Source organism: Lolium rigidum, chromosome 3 (assembly GCF_022539505.1).
Source record: "Lolium rigidum isolate FL_2022 chromosome 3, APGP_CSIRO_Lrig_0.1, whole genome shotgun sequence".
In the NCBI taxonomy this organism is placed as follows: Eukaryota; Viridiplantae; Streptophyta; class Magnoliopsida; order Poales; family Poaceae; genus Lolium; species Lolium rigidum.
This window is the reverse complement of record NC_061510.1, coordinates 40,025,071-40,040,484: the sequence shown is the minus strand read 5'-3', so window position 1 is coordinate 40,040,484 and position 15,414 is coordinate 40,025,071. Positions and strand designations below refer to the sequence as shown.

Sequence of the window (15,414 nt, the reverse complement as noted above, 5' to 3'; positions counted from 1 at the left end):
CGTCATGGACAAAGCAGATCCTAGCTCGCGGTTGCCGTGTCAATGTCTCGGCTACCGTCACAGGCTTGATTGCTTTGCCTTTCGCCATGGCGACTCTTTTCTGGGATAGGTTCGTCATGAAGAAACGTTGAGGGCTCAGTCCATGATATATACCTATCTTATCAGTACACATTTTGTTTTTTGGTTTCTGTACTTTCGAACACTCCTTCTCAAGCTATTACTAGATGGTTAGCGCTTCATCCACCAACATTACGGCAGCCATGTGTGAGCAGCCTGTGCCTGTGCACTGCGGCGATTGGTTTTGCACGGCGTCTGTTTATTATTGCGTCCTGCTGCTGGATCCGAAGGCCTCACCCGTCTCAAGAATCAAGATCAGAGACGTCGCTTTTGGGGCATAGTGTAGACGATGAAACGAGTTGCGCACCATCTTCAGATAACGGAGGAGGAATCCTTCTTCTATCTCTGTATAAAAAATGTACAGTTACCAGACAGAATACTAAATTACGTTCACACAGTAATGGTCACGGCATAACCATGTTTGCCATGAGCTACCAAATCGAAAGGCAAATTGGTCTTCAGAGATGCTCCAACATAAAGCTAAAGGCCACACAGTGAAAAGAACACAGAGATGGCCGAAAAGACAAATGTAATTGCACAAAGAAACAAAGCGCGCGACCCCATTGTAGAAGCTAAGATATTCCCAACTTCACTAGCACGCTCACACCTTTTATAAAGAGCAAAAAGCAACCCCACACAAAGTTACAAACTACTGCAAAGCGACTTTCGCTACGAAATTGCACACGACCTATGTACAGTCAGGTGCATGATCTGGGCAACTGAGCACAGCTCGAGCATTTTGCACCAAGAAAAAAGAATGTTCCTACACGTAGCACCGAACTCTCTGAGAAATGGAAGAACATGTTTAGCTGCTGCTGGGTTCCGGCAGCTACAAGGCGTCCTGCTCGTCGTCGAGCTCGAGGTCGTCGGTGGTGGCGGTGAGGCGGAGCAGGAGGTCGGTGAAGGCGCTGACGATGTACCTGTGTGCGCGCTTGTCGTTGAGCGCGAGGTAGCAGAGCAGCAGCTCGTGGAGGCGCGCCCTGTCGCCGCGCCGCCTGGCGTCCAGCTGCAGTGCCGCGGACATCTCCTCCATGGACTTGAGGAAGTCGGCGTGCGGGTCCGGCGAGTAGGTCGGCACAGCCACGCCGGCCGCGCCCAAACCGATCACCCCGGCGTGCGCCGACGAGTCGACGATGGAGTTGGACCGGCCTGGAGAGGCGAGGAAGAACCGGCGGGACGCGATGGCCGACGACAGCTCGGAGTCCACGGTGACCGCGGAAGACAGGTACTCCTTCGCGACGGCGCCGTCGGCTTCCCCGCCTCTGCTGCCACCGTCCCGGAGGCTCGCTTTCTTGAAGCGGGCGGAGGAGGAGGACGAGCACGGAGAGGTGGGCGTGGTGGATGTCGACATAGCAGACGTGGAAGCGTCGTCACACGGATGCTGCACGGGCGCCGGTGCCCCGGCTGTAGGCGCCGGCCGCCGGAGCCGGGAGAAGCAGCCAAGCATGGTGCTTTAAATCTTTCCTTGACGCGGGTGCTAGCTACCGAGCTAGCAAGCTCCGAGAGTGGAGAAAGGTGGTTGTGCGTGGTGAATGGGGAGAGTGAGAGCGTGGTGCCCGTGTGATGCTGCGAGGAGTTTATAGGAGAAGAGGTGAAGTGAGAAGGGTGCTGGCTACGAGTAGGTAGTGGGCGCTCACCTATTATTGGACGTATTGAGTTCAGTGCAGAGCTGACAAGGTGACGATAGTTTGTCCGAGAAGGGCTACAATTACTCTCCTACCTAATTAAACAGGTGCAGTAGATGCACCTTCCTTCTGCAGGGATTATTCACAGGTCTCTAGATTAGGTTTTGCCTTTTCTTGTCTCAAACTATTGTTATTATTTGGACTTCTGTAAAACAAAATATTACCCCTCCCATGCATTAATAAGTATCGTTGTTTTAGTTCAAATTACCATGACACTTTTAATGGATCGGAGAGAGTATTATTTGGACAGTAGGAAACACATCAACACATACAAACAGAATATTTTTTAGATACAAAGTCCTAATACTAATGAATCATCTTTAAGCTCTAGAGCCAATGGCCTGATTATTCACAGGTTTCTAGAGTGGGCTAGTTTTCTTTACGTGCATAAAACTTAAAGGTATCCACACATTGTTACTCCTTCTGTTTCGTAATTCTTGTGTTGGTTTTAGCTTAAATTAAAATTGAAACCACAACAAAAATTATGAAAGGAACTGAGTATTAGATAATAAAAATCATAGGTAAAACATACCAAGACATACAAAGGTAGTATGCTACTTCAACAAACTATAATATTAAATAGATATCATATGAGAATATAGTTCATGATGTATCTAACTAATTTTGTATTTTAGATGGAAACGAATCTATAAATAAACTTTTAAACTTTACGTAGTTTGACATTGCAACCCGCAAATTAGAACTAGACTAGATACAACTCCGCCAGCAGCGGCCCCTATACACATATATTTATATAGTGGATTGCTAGCAGGACGGAGCGATCCTCCACTACGGGGACGTGAACCTGAGTAGGTCGTATCCTTTCTCGCTCCCGGAATCTCCATCGTCGCCTTCCATCAACCCTAAGCTCATCATGGTGGGCATTACCGAGGAGCCGCCTCGTCACCTAGAAACCTGAGATGTTACAGCCGCTTTGGAAGTACCGCCTAACAAGGTCATGTGATGAGCATGTGGGATTTAGCCATGCACATCGACCCTAAAATAGAAATTCCATATTAGCCGGAAATATAAATTCCTTTTATGTGTCTATTCTTCCAGAAAATGTTTCTCCGTTTCTGTTTTCATCCGCCAAAACAATTTTATTTCCATTTCTGTTTTGCAAAATTCTGCATTTGTATACATATTTCCATTCTATTTATGTTTTTTACACAGAAAATTTGAAAACTTTCCGCTCCACTTTCATCCTTAATTGCGGCCATCAAACATAAGGCTTATCTTTAGGGTAGGGTGCAAAGCATTTGAGTTCAATTATGTCGCGAGAGTAGACTATGTATTTGTAATTGGGACGCTTGGTAGTTTGTACTATTTAAATCTTCTTAATCAAATCAAATAGACAATGTTTTTGCCTTGTTTTAGAAAAAACTGTAATTCATATGTTATCATCTCTAAATATAATCTATTACAGGTTTTCAGCGCCTAAATGTAAAGTGGGCTGGGAAGGAACCACGGGAGCGCCTACAAACCATTCTTAGCGGCCCGTCTGACTCGTGCTGCCTGAAGCGGATTAAACCTGTGCTGGCCCATTAACGTGGTGCTTCGTTCGCTACTGTTCTTTTGACGATTGTTCGTTGTTGTTTTTAGTTCACCTTCATTCGATGCTATTAGAGTTTGTGTATGCTCGTTGTATTATGCTGGTTTTGGATAGTTGAATCACTAAAAAATAGCATTTTAAATAGTTGAATATTTTTAAAAATTTGAATGCTTTTAAAACTAGAACAAATTTTTGAACATGACCAATTTTCAAATCTAGACATTTTTAAAATCTAAACAAATTCAAAATCGAAACATTTTTAAACAATAATTTTTAAACCTAAACATTTTTTAAATACTAAAACTTTCAAACCGCAAATTCCTGACTTTTGAATATGAACAATTTTCAAATCTAGACACTTTTTTAGAATCTAAAAAATATATTTTTCGAATTCTATTTTTGGAAAACAGAAAATTTTAATAAACATTAATTTCAAATCTTTTTAAATATAAACATTTTTGTAAAACCTAAACCTTTTTTAAAAAAAGAAGAAGAGAAAAACCACGTGAAAACTGGGTGCCAACATAAACTTTTGTCAAAACCGAAACATAAAAAAGAAAAACTGTCTAAAAACAAGGAAATAACGGAAAAAAATAAAACCTGGCGAAATAACAAAAAAAACAGCCTAAAAACAGCCCACCGAAATAGAAAACCACCCATAAAAAACGGAAGAATTTCAGAAAACCGTACCAAGTCAGTCCCCCGAAAAGGAACCCGTAGCAGAAAAACCATCTGCGGAACGCATCAGCGATAAAAGCGATGCTAGGCTAACAGGGTATATGGTTTGATCATTTTTTTTAGCTGCATGTTTCATCATAGCATCAAGGTTTGTAGATTGTTGATATCTATACACCGCAAAAGATGGTGTATATAGGATTTGCCGGAACCACCGCCTCACATGCTTTTTACATTTAGAAGAAAAAGGCATCAGGCAGGCCGTCAGCCACCGTACAAGGCCGGGGAGGAAGCCACGGAACAGAGCATGGGCCCTATGGAAAAGAGAACACGAGGGCGCGGCAGCCCTCCAGTTACAGGTCTTGGTTTGGCCCAGCTACTCAATCCCTGCACGAGGCCCATTGCAGACTACTGTAGAGGGGATATTTCATGGGGCCCACGACAGAGAGCTTCTTTCTAGCATCTGCATCCGAAAACGCAAAAACAACATCACTTAACTAGTTAAGTAGGTCACCTTAAAAAAAGAACTGCTTCTCTCAACAACAACTAAAAAGAACTGCTAGTTAACTCGGGTTCTTTTACCATGATGAAAAATGACACACTGTGGTTTTCGGTCCGAAACAATAGAACTACGCTAAAACATCGTGTTCCCTAATCCCTAAAACTTTGCGTGTCATTGCATTAGAAGAAAAAGAAGCGGACTACAGCGGTTTCGGCATTCTAGAGGGAATGCAGGTAAAAGGCGTGCCAGAATGGTAGGGCGACCATGAGCATGCCGAGAGAGTACAACGCCCGAAAAAGAGTCTAGAGGCCTATCTCCAAAGGTTGCCCAGCCCTACCACGCCCGATAGCTTCACTAGTAGGAAAACCCTTATAGGCAAAGCTTAGTTCTGTGGCGCACCATTTTGAATGCGCCACAGAAACTTATTTTGTGGCGCACCACGCTATGTGCGCCACAGAAATAGCTTAATTTTGTGGCGCACAGCTGAACGTTGCGCCACGTAAATTGTATGGGGCCCACATCCTGCCACCACCAATTATTAGTGTAGGTATTTACGTGGCGCACATGGCGTGCTCGCGCCACGTAAATAACTCGTTCCGTGGCGCACGTGCTTCGGTGCGCCACGAAGTAGTCGATTCCGTGGTGCACTTGCTCCGGTGCGCCACGGAATTAAGGTAACTTATATCATCTCGATCGCCCGTGCCCTCCCCGCCCTGTTCACCTCTCCCCTCCCTCTCCCTCTCTCCCTCCCTCTCCCCTCTCCCCTCTCCTCCGATCCGCCGCGCGCCGCCATGGTCGTCGCCATCGCCGTCGCCGCCGCCTTCCTCCGCGAGGGCCGCATGCCGCCACGGTCCTCCCATCCCCGCCACCTGCAGCGACAAGCCGCCGCTACGGCGAGAGGGGCCGTCGTGAGGAGGGGCCGCCGTCGCGTGAAGGTGGAGGAGCCGCCGCGTCCTCCTCCTCCTCCACCGCTGCCGTTGTCGTCAACCTCCTCCTCCACCCCCGCAATGCGTCGGTGAACTCTCTCCCTCCCCTCCCTCCCTCTTCCTCTCCCGCGCGAGCACAAAGTGCTCGACGATATGCTTGTGTGTCTGCTCTGGTTGTGCTGTCTGTTATTGTTGCTCGTGCTAGCTCGCTCGTTCTTGTTGATGTGCTATCGGATGCAATCTATCTATCTATCCTAGCTTGATGTCATTGTTGCTGCAACTAGATGCATGCTCGGTTGTGCCGCCGTTGTCGTTGATGTACTCGGTTCGTCGTTGTCTGTTGATCTATCTATCCTAGCTTGTTGTCATTGTTGTCTGCAGACTAGATGCATGCTCTTGCGACTTCTCACCATTCCTCGGTGAACTATATTGTTGCAATTGCTTGTGTGTCCATGCTCTAAATGGTCAAATGATCATCATGTGCTAGTGATTTACTTACTGGCTCATTGCTCATGGTTGATGTACCTCAGTAGTGGTTCTGGATGCATTGCTGTTGTTGCTCTGGATGCATTGCTGCTGTTGCTCTGGATGCATTACCCCTAATTGTTATTGATGAACCATGTGATGGTAATGATTCAATTTAATTCAATGATGTTAATCTGATTTCCATCCTTTATTGGAAATAAATCCATGTCTGAACATGTACAAGGTAATGAAGACTTGCTCACTTGGTATTGCTTGCTAGTTGGACATTTGGTTGGTTTTGATGCTACTGGTTCATTTAAATGCATTAAATGCTACTATGGTATGCTACTTGTGGTATCCTTGTGAAGAAAATGATGGATTCTTGTGAGCTTATGGTATGCTACTATGCTACTCGTGGTATCCTTGTGAACATTTACTTGATGGATTGTTGTGAGCTTATGGTATGCTACTATGCTTACTGGATCATGTGCATATAGTTCATATAGTTCCCTAAAAAGAAAGAAGCTCCCTGGCCAGATGCTTGATGTCTTGGCTTAGCCAATGATGCAAAGGCAGAGGCAAAAACTTGGATAAGAACGAGATACTAAAATAGAGATATTCACATTAGGGAATCATGTAAATGAATGCCACTGTGGTATCCTTTGAAGAAAATGGGAAGTTTCGATGGTTTAAAAGACTAGGTGATGCTAGGTTATTAAGTTGGTCATCAAGGTTGGTTTTATCCGGTTAACTTGGATAGGCTATGTGTTCTTGCTTACTTGTGCATATCCATCTCTACTCGGATTGACTAGCTCAGGCTTGGCCTCTCTCTTGCAGACATCACTTGGTTACTACCAAGTGATGAATAATCCCTTATGGTACCCCGAGCTTTGTTTTGAACTCAACTCGAGTAATGATAAATTTCTATTTCTTGTTTGCTTTGATGAAAATAGAGATATCCACGAGTAGGGGATCATGTAAATGAATGCCACTGTGGTATCCTTTGAAGAAAAAGGACTGTTTCGATGGTTTTAAAAGGCTAGGTGGTGCTAGGTGATTCAGCTTGGCTACCAAGACTTGTCTCATCCGGTTAGCTGGGATATGCTATGTGTTGTTGCTTGTTTAGGCATATCTATCACTTACTAGATTTACCTGGTTCTTGATTGGCCTCTCTTTGCCGGCATCACTTGGTCTATATACCAAGTGATGAATAATCCCTTTGGAGCATCTTCTCCATGCATTCTATGTGTGTTTGAGCATATTGACTTATGTCACCATGGTTGCTGGTTTGTTGGTGTTTTTGTACTTGCCGATGATTAGATGGTTGGTCGATCACTCGTACACTCGGGGGTGGAGCAAGTGAGCCTGGTATGATGGCACAAGTATCAATATTTTGTGCATCCTACCTGGCCTCGCTTACTCCATCCCTGGATGTTAATATTTGTTTCGCCCAACAAAGTATGAGGCATTCCATTTGGTTCATACTAGCTACTTCTTAATTGCATTGGCCTTTCTTCCATTTAGTGCCGATGATTAAATTGTTTGGTCACTTGTACACTGCGGGGTGGGGCCGGTGAGCACGGTGCGATGGCACAAATATCAATCTCTTGTGCATCCTACCCGGCCTCACCGACCCCATCCCGGAATGTTAATATTTCTTTCGACCAACAAAGTATGAGGCATATGATATCTAGTTGAGATACCACTTGGCTCTTTCTTCCATTTTAGTGCCGATGATTAGAATGTTTGGTCACCTATACGCCGCAATATACTTTGTAGACGGGCCCCCCTTTCCCCGGCCGCCGTTCCGTGAACGAGTCTTTGACGAGACAACAACGCCGACCTGCCTCTCCGGCGCATCACCACTTTTCTTCTCTCGCCGTCCGATGCGTGAACGAGTCCTTAATGCAAAGACGGTGCTAGCCTCCCTAGCATCGTGCCGACCCCTCGTTGCCGCGTTTCGAGCCGTGTCTCACGCGCCATCGCACTCTTCGCCTTTTTGCCCGGTGAACGAATAGACTAATCGTTGGAATAAGGAAGCCGATGACGGACGATCGCAATTTAATCTTGCGACCGGCCGTCATCGGTTTCCTTATTCCAACGATCGTCTATTGGTTCACCGGCAAGAAGGCGAGCGATGCGAGGCGCGGGACACACGGCCTGAAGCGCGGCAACACGGCCCGGCATAATGCCGGGCAGGCCGGCACGGTCTTTGCATCAAGGACTCATTCACTAGACGGCGAGGGACTACCGTGGTTCGCGCCGGAGAGGCGGATCGGCGTCGTTGTGTCGTCAAGCACCCGTTCACGGAACGGCGGCCGGGAAAGGGGCCCTTCCGCAAAGTATACTCGCGGTGTATACTCGCAACTATGGTTTCCGACCATAGTATTTGTGTTGACCAACAATGTATGAGGCACTTATTCCATTTTGTCATTCCATTTGCTTTGAGATTTTCAAAATGCCGATGATTAAAATGTTTGGTCACCGTACACTCGGGGCGGCGTTAGTGAGCTCTGGTAAGATAGCACAAATATTAATCTCTTGTGCATCGGACTTGGTCTCACTTACACCGTCCCCGAATGTTAATATTTGTGTTGACCAACAATGTATGAGGCATTTATTCCATTTCTCTTGTGCATCGGACTTGTTGGTCTCACTTTCTTCCATTTTCATCATAGTAGGAACTGGATGAAGGACCCCGATGCAAGCGAGCCCGGTGGGTAGAGATGAGGGAGCAAAGGAGGAACCGGATGAAGACTACTTTGTATCTCGAAATTGTGAATTTTGTATGAATTAAGAGTTGTATGCAAAACATTTGACACTTGCCACTATATATGTATCTCGATCGGGCTCTAAGTAATGTGATGATGATGTCTATGTTATATCCGTGCAATGTACATGATATTTATATTATATCTGAATGTTGCTGTATATAACTCTTGTATATATGTATATTGCTGTCTATAAACCGCATGTGTATGGCGAGGCAGCACAAAATCGTGTATAATACAAGCAAATTCCGTGGCGCACTGAAAACCAATTCCGTGGCGCACGCTTTTCCGTGGCGCACCTAAGAACACGTGCGCCACGAAACCTTAATTCTGTGGCGCATGGGCAGGTGCGCCACAGAAACCTTATTTTTGTGGCGACGTTTCTGTGGCGCACCTCCCATGCGCCACAGAAGCCATTTTTTGTGCGCCACTGATGAGGCTTTTCCTACTAGTGCTTCCTAAGCTCCACTTCTTCGGCGATGCGCTTGCAGATACCTCGAGCAGTTTCCGCCGAGCGCTCAAAGACGCGGTTGTTTCTCTCCTTCCAGAGTGGTCCAGACCATGAGGAGGACAAGGGAGTCGAACCCTTTCCTCAGCTGCTGCGGGACGCGTCGCCTTGAGTCGGGCCACCACTCGATCAACATGTCATCAGCCAAGGGCGTCAGGTGCGACAGGTTGCAGCGCTGGAGTGTGGCATGCCAAACCTCTCTAGCAAGGACGCAACCGAGGGCAAGATGATCCGCCGACTCAGGGGCCTGCTCACAAAGGGGGCAGTTAGAGTGGGATTGCATACCATGCCGCAACATGCGATCCGCCGTCCAAATGCGCAGTTGCTTTGCAAGCCAGATGTGGATCTTGCAGTTGGCTGGGGCCCATGTCTTCCAAATGGTCTTGTCGCAGGGGAAGAATTCAAGCCTGAGGAAGAAAGCCTTGTAAGCCATGCTCGCGGAGTACTCAGCCGTCGTGCTCCACTTCCACTCAACTCGGTCCGGGGTGCCAGGAGCGAGGACAACGAGCTGCAGAGCATCCACGAGGCGCAGGAACTGCGTGCGTACTGGGACACTCAGGGGTCCAGTGATGTCTCGGATCCACTGCCGATTTAGCAGCGTGGATTCAACTGTCCTGGAGTGCTGGGAGACAGAGGACACGGCAGCGAAGAGCACAGGCGCGGAGGCCCTGAGGGGAGTGCCATTGAGCCATGGATCAGTCCAGAAGAGTGTTATGCGCCCGTCCCCAAGAACGATGTGGGTGGACGCGTCGAAGAGACCCTGGACCTCCGGCTCAACCTGGAGAGGGAGGTCAGTCCAGCAGCCTCGTCACATCCTTCGCAGCCACAGCTAGCGAGCGCGTAGGGCGAACCCAAGAAGCTTGAGGTTCAGCACCCCTAGCCCTCCATACTCCACCGGCTGACAAACCTGATCCCAGGCCACAAGGCAGTGCCCGCCCGAGACTGCCTCCGATCCCTTCCAGAAAAAAGGTGTGGATGCGCTTCTCCAAGAACTGTAGGAGCCAGGCGGGCAGCTCCAGCGCGATGGAGAGGTAGATCGGGATGAAGGTGATCACGGACTTGATAAGAACGAGGTGCCCAATGGAGGTGTAGAAGGCCGCGTTCCCGGGTGCGAGCCGGTGACAGATGGTGTCAACGATGGGCTGCAAGGAGGCCCTCGGCATCCTCTTGTATGACAGCGGTAGCCCTAGATAAGTGCATGGGAATGGCTTGACGCCGCAGGGGAAGTGCAGGGCCGCCACGGCAAGGTGGTCATCAGAGCAGCGGATCGGCGAGATGGAGCACTTGTCGAAGTTCGTGCGTAGGCCGGTGGCGCAACCGAAGGACTCCAAGAGCAGGCGGAGAAAGCTCAGGTCGTGGGCCTCAGGTGCGACAAAGATGACAACGTCGTCGGCGTACATGGAAGTTCGGAACCGCACACCATGGCAAGGAAGCGGAGAGAGCACTCCAAGGGCTTCAGTGCGGCGCAACGCCGCATTGAGGACCTCCATGAACAGCAGGAACAACATAGGGGACACAGGGTCACCCTGCCTGAGGCCTCGCCGGTGTAGGATGGGCCTTCCAGGCACACTGTTGAGCAGCAGCTTCGATGACGCGGTGGAGAGGATGATGCATATCCATTCGATGAAGCGGTCACCAAAGCCTAAGTGACGCAGCACGCATAGAAGGAACGGCCAGGACACCGAGTCGAACGCCTTCGTGATGTCGATCTTGACTTGCATGGAGGGAACGGGACTCAGGTGGAGGGTGCGGGTGGTAAGCTGAACCATCTTGAAGTTGTTGTGGATTGACCGGCCCTTGACAAAGGCAGACTGGTTCTCCGCCACCAACTCAGACAGCCTCGGCGCAAGACGATTGGCGAGCATCTTGGAGAAGAGCTTCCCAAAGCTGTGTATGAGGCTTATAGGCCTGAAATCCTTGACATCAATGCACACCGTGTTCCTTAATCAGTACTCGCAGATTGAATCTGAACTGGGAAAATGTGGTGTTTCTCGGTATCAGGATATGCCATGCTGCACTAGCTTCTTTGGCAGAATGTGGGATGCCGATATCATCATTGAGGTCTGTCACAGGTGTCCGAAAGGAAATTTACAATGCAAAAGGCGGAGAGTACGACTATAAAGCCTCGGAAAATGCGTTTGGGGCCCAAGCTCAGTGGAGCCCTCTATTTTAAAAAATCGATAATTATATTCAGAAAGTTCCAAAAATTATAATTGATAATTATAAGTTTTTGTCTCGTCAGATCATTAGGGAGTTTGATCTCTAACGTGCTTCAAAGATGCTTTATGAGATTCATTGGTGAGGACACTCGCCTTTGTACTGCTGATTTGATTGAGGTTTTCTTTGTGCTCGCAACTTGAGCCTACTGTGTTGTCTGTTACATCAGTACTTTCTCGCTTCAGTGCTCCGCCGCTCCTATCTGTTCCTTCTGGTCGTAAGGGCAGCTCTCGTACTTATAATCATTGTGGATACTGCTTCAACAAAAAAGTGTGACATGTGCAATACGGTGTGAACTTCTTCTAGTAGGACTCGTGCTTCTCCTTCGAACAACTATCGTCTCCTTGACTGAGTGGGATATTGTGAAGTTTAAGCGTTTACTTGCTGATTTAGGTTCTCCGGCACCTATTGAACACCGTGTGACTTATGCTTCTAGCGCACCACCGTCTACACAGTTAGGTGCATCCCATTGGTAATCCATCCTCGACATGGACAGCAATTTCGTATGGTTTAGAGCTTCTGAAACAAGGTTTAATTTGGAGGATCGGAAACGGACGAAGTGTCAGAATATGGCGCGACAACTGGATCCCCAGAACATCGTGTTGTAAAGTCCTTACTCCGAAAGGCAATAAACGCATCAAAAGAGTGTCGGAACTCATCGATGCAAATGGTCATTGGAAAACAATTTTGGTTCGTAACTCCTTTTATCCAATTGACTCTGAACTTATTCTGGCGATCAAGCCATCCAGGCACCTTTACGAAGATGTCCTTGCTTGGCAACCTGAGAATTCTGGTGTTTTTTCGGTGCGTAGTGCCTATAGACTGGCGCTGAGTGCTCAACCTGTGCAGTGTGATATGGCTGCGACGAGCTCAATCCCTGATGGTCAACACCCATGTTGGACCAGAATTTGGCAGTCTACAGTTCCACCAAAGGTTAAGATGTTTGCATGGAAAGCAGCATCGGGAGCTTTGGCCACGGAGAGAAACAAATTGAGAAGGAATATACGTGTGACAGGACGTTGCAGAATTTGTGATTCTGAGTACGAGGACGAAGCACATGCTTTGTTCATCTGTCCACATGCACGTAGACTATGGGAAGAAATGAGGAAAATATGGAGTCTACCAACCGACCAGGATCTGGTGATATCCCCCTCCATCTGGTTCCAAGAGGTATTATTGAAGATCCCTGTTCACATGGTGGATACAACAATGCTAGTGGCATGGCGTGCTTGGTATGCACGAAATGAAGCTACACATGATAAACCATTGCCATCTATAGAAAGCTCCAAAGGCTTCTTACTAAGCTACTTAAAGTTGATTCGGGAGATCAAGGACAAGCCAACACTAGATATTATCAAAGGAAAAAGTATTGTGGTGGAGGCTGGTCCCATACCTGAAGCCTCCATCGGTCAAGAAGGGTCCCAATAAACCCTGGTCTAAACCACCTACCGGTTGGATCAAATTGTCAATTGACGGATCGTTCCGTATGGAAGACCTGGATGGCTGGTCCGGGCATGGTCCTGCGTGATGAAGAAGGCCTCGCCAATATTCTCGGCTTGCCAATTCCTGGAGGATTGCCAATCGCCAATGGAAGCTGAGTTACGCGCGTGTCTTGAAGGTATTGAACCGACTAGGCAGCACTCCCAACCGCCACTCATCATAGAGACGGATTGCTCCCAATTGGTTGTTGCGGTTTCTTCCCCAACCCACGACGGATCACCCTTTCTTCATTGGGTGAATGAGATTAAAAGTTTAGCTAGTATTTTGTGTCAATGTCGTTTTGTAAAGGTGGAACGCATACGAGGTTAGGGTTAGTGATTTTCTTGCAAACTTGGCAAGATTACAACGCCAGTCTATGATATGGTTAGGTTCTGGACCTGAAGATGTCCTTCAGTTGCTAGAACTTGATCGCTCTGTAACCCCGCCTGTTTAATAAAGTTCCAGGTTTACCCGCAAAAAAAAAAGTTAGGTGCATCCCATGATTATGGATTCTGAATCTTTCATTCATGTCTTCTAATTCTTCCGCTTTGCGCTCTCTTAGATCTCTTGATTTTTCTATTAATGTTCCTAGTGATCATACATGTTATCAGCATCTTGTTGCAGTCTTCTCTATAGTTGTCACTCGTCTGAGTAACTCATATCCTGTCAATTTTCTAAGTTAGTTTTTTTTTTGGCTCACACTTTGATTCGTTATAATCACCTTCTTCTGTTTTTACAATATCTTTGTGGCGCAATCTCCTTTTTCCGTTACAGCTCCAGTCATATCCATATGCTATGTGGGTTAGTGATCATTTGGATTGCCGCTTATTTTCTACTTATCATGTTTTTCTTGGTATTTCTCTGATTACCTAGAAGAGGATCGAGTGTAGTGGCTGAGTTGCGAGATATAACTCTTTTAGCGGCATAGGTGACTTGGTTACGATGGATACTAGAGGATCTTAGTGTTCCTGTTACTACACCTACAACCGTTACAAGCGATATAAGTACGTACTTCGTGTGACTCCGTGAAACATGATCTTACAAAGCATATTGGTATTGATGCTTCTTATTATGTGCGTTGTTGTGCAGGATCATGTTATTGCTTTTCAACATGTGTCTTGCCAGTTTCCAAAGGGGCAAAATGAGCTAGGCAATCCACATGTACTCTAATGTGCTCCGGTGAGGCCTAAATGTGAATAAAAGTATCTCATCTATGACTCAGCAAGGCATACGTGTACATAAAGGGGCAAGCACAAATTTTATTAAATTGCGAAAATCAAGAACCTTCCTTATATGGAACACCTCAATTCCGTTACTCTTCTTTGATACCATGTTGGAAGTAGCAACTTGTATTCTATGGGGTCAAATACCACAATGCATAGTACATATATGCAAGGTTGTCAGTATCGAGATACTAGGTAGTATTGTTTTTGTTAGAAATATTGTATCATAGAATCGTACCGGAGTATCACGATACTACGAAAATTTCATTTAAATTAAAATATATGTATATATTAACATTATACCTCTAATAAATTTAAATTTAATCTTCAATTTGAAATTTGAGCATAGTTTATGTCTTTCATGGAGTATAATCATGTAAATAACAGTGGCGAAGGACGGAAACAATATGAGGTAGGGCGGCGAATTCCTAGAAAATGATGCGAAGACTAAAATTAGTCATGAGACATTACTGCTATATATATGATTCTAACACAATTCCTTAGAACAATAAAAATATAAAAATGTTTTTTTGACACAATAAATATAGTAAGGTTTATTGTAATTCTATGTAAGTCAAGCAATCGTATTCAAATGAGTCTATATTTTTTATACCTAGGGTTTTTCGGTTCGAAATCAGTTTTGCTCGGTAAAAAAAGTATAACTTTTTCATATGAAGTCTGTTTTCGATGTATGACCACTCAAATTGTTCAGAAAAAACATGTACATCTAAATACATTCACCAAAAATCAAGATAGGGCGGCTGCCCTGCCTTGCCCAAAGGAGAGCTTCGCCCCTATAAATAATGCATGCATATAATATAAATATGAACCGACTCATCGAATGCATGATACAAACATAACTAACTACGAACCCGCAAAACAAAAGACTGAGCATGAGACTGCTATCTTGCACCTAGAAACTCCTTTTAAAATCAGTCTCGCCCAAACTTATTGTCGTTTAAATATTTAGTTAGCCTTTAAACTACAAAATAACTTTTAGTCTTCAGCCTGTCATGCCGTTGTGTCCATATTTTTTAGAATAGGCATGGGATCACACACTATAGCTTCCGTCTAATATCGGGATAATAAAATACCACGATACGTATCGGGATACAAGTTAGATACTACTCCCTCCGTCTCAGTTTACTAGTCTTCTCTGTATCCCTAGGTGGCTAGGTCACCAATTTAACCTATATAATTTAAATTATATAATACAAAAATTATATCATTAGAAAATAGAACATCTAAACTTTCTAATGATATAATTTTTATAACATATAACTAATGCTAACTT

At 45.9% G+C, this 15,414-nt stretch overlaps 1 protein-coding gene across 1 annotated transcript; it reads right to left on the bottom strand.

Annotated features, from left to right (window-relative positions):
- Nucleotides 1–773: 773 nt before the first annotated feature.
- Nucleotides 774–1,564, bottom strand: LOC124698979 (transcription repressor OFP12-like). The gene has a single exon (XM_047231356.1). It carries the CDS (start codon nucleotides 1,562–1,564, stop codon nucleotides 947–949), a length of 618 nt encoding a protein of 205 aa, XP_047087312.1. The 3' UTR covers nucleotides 774–946.
- Nucleotides 1,565–15,414: the final 13,850 nt, after the last annotated feature.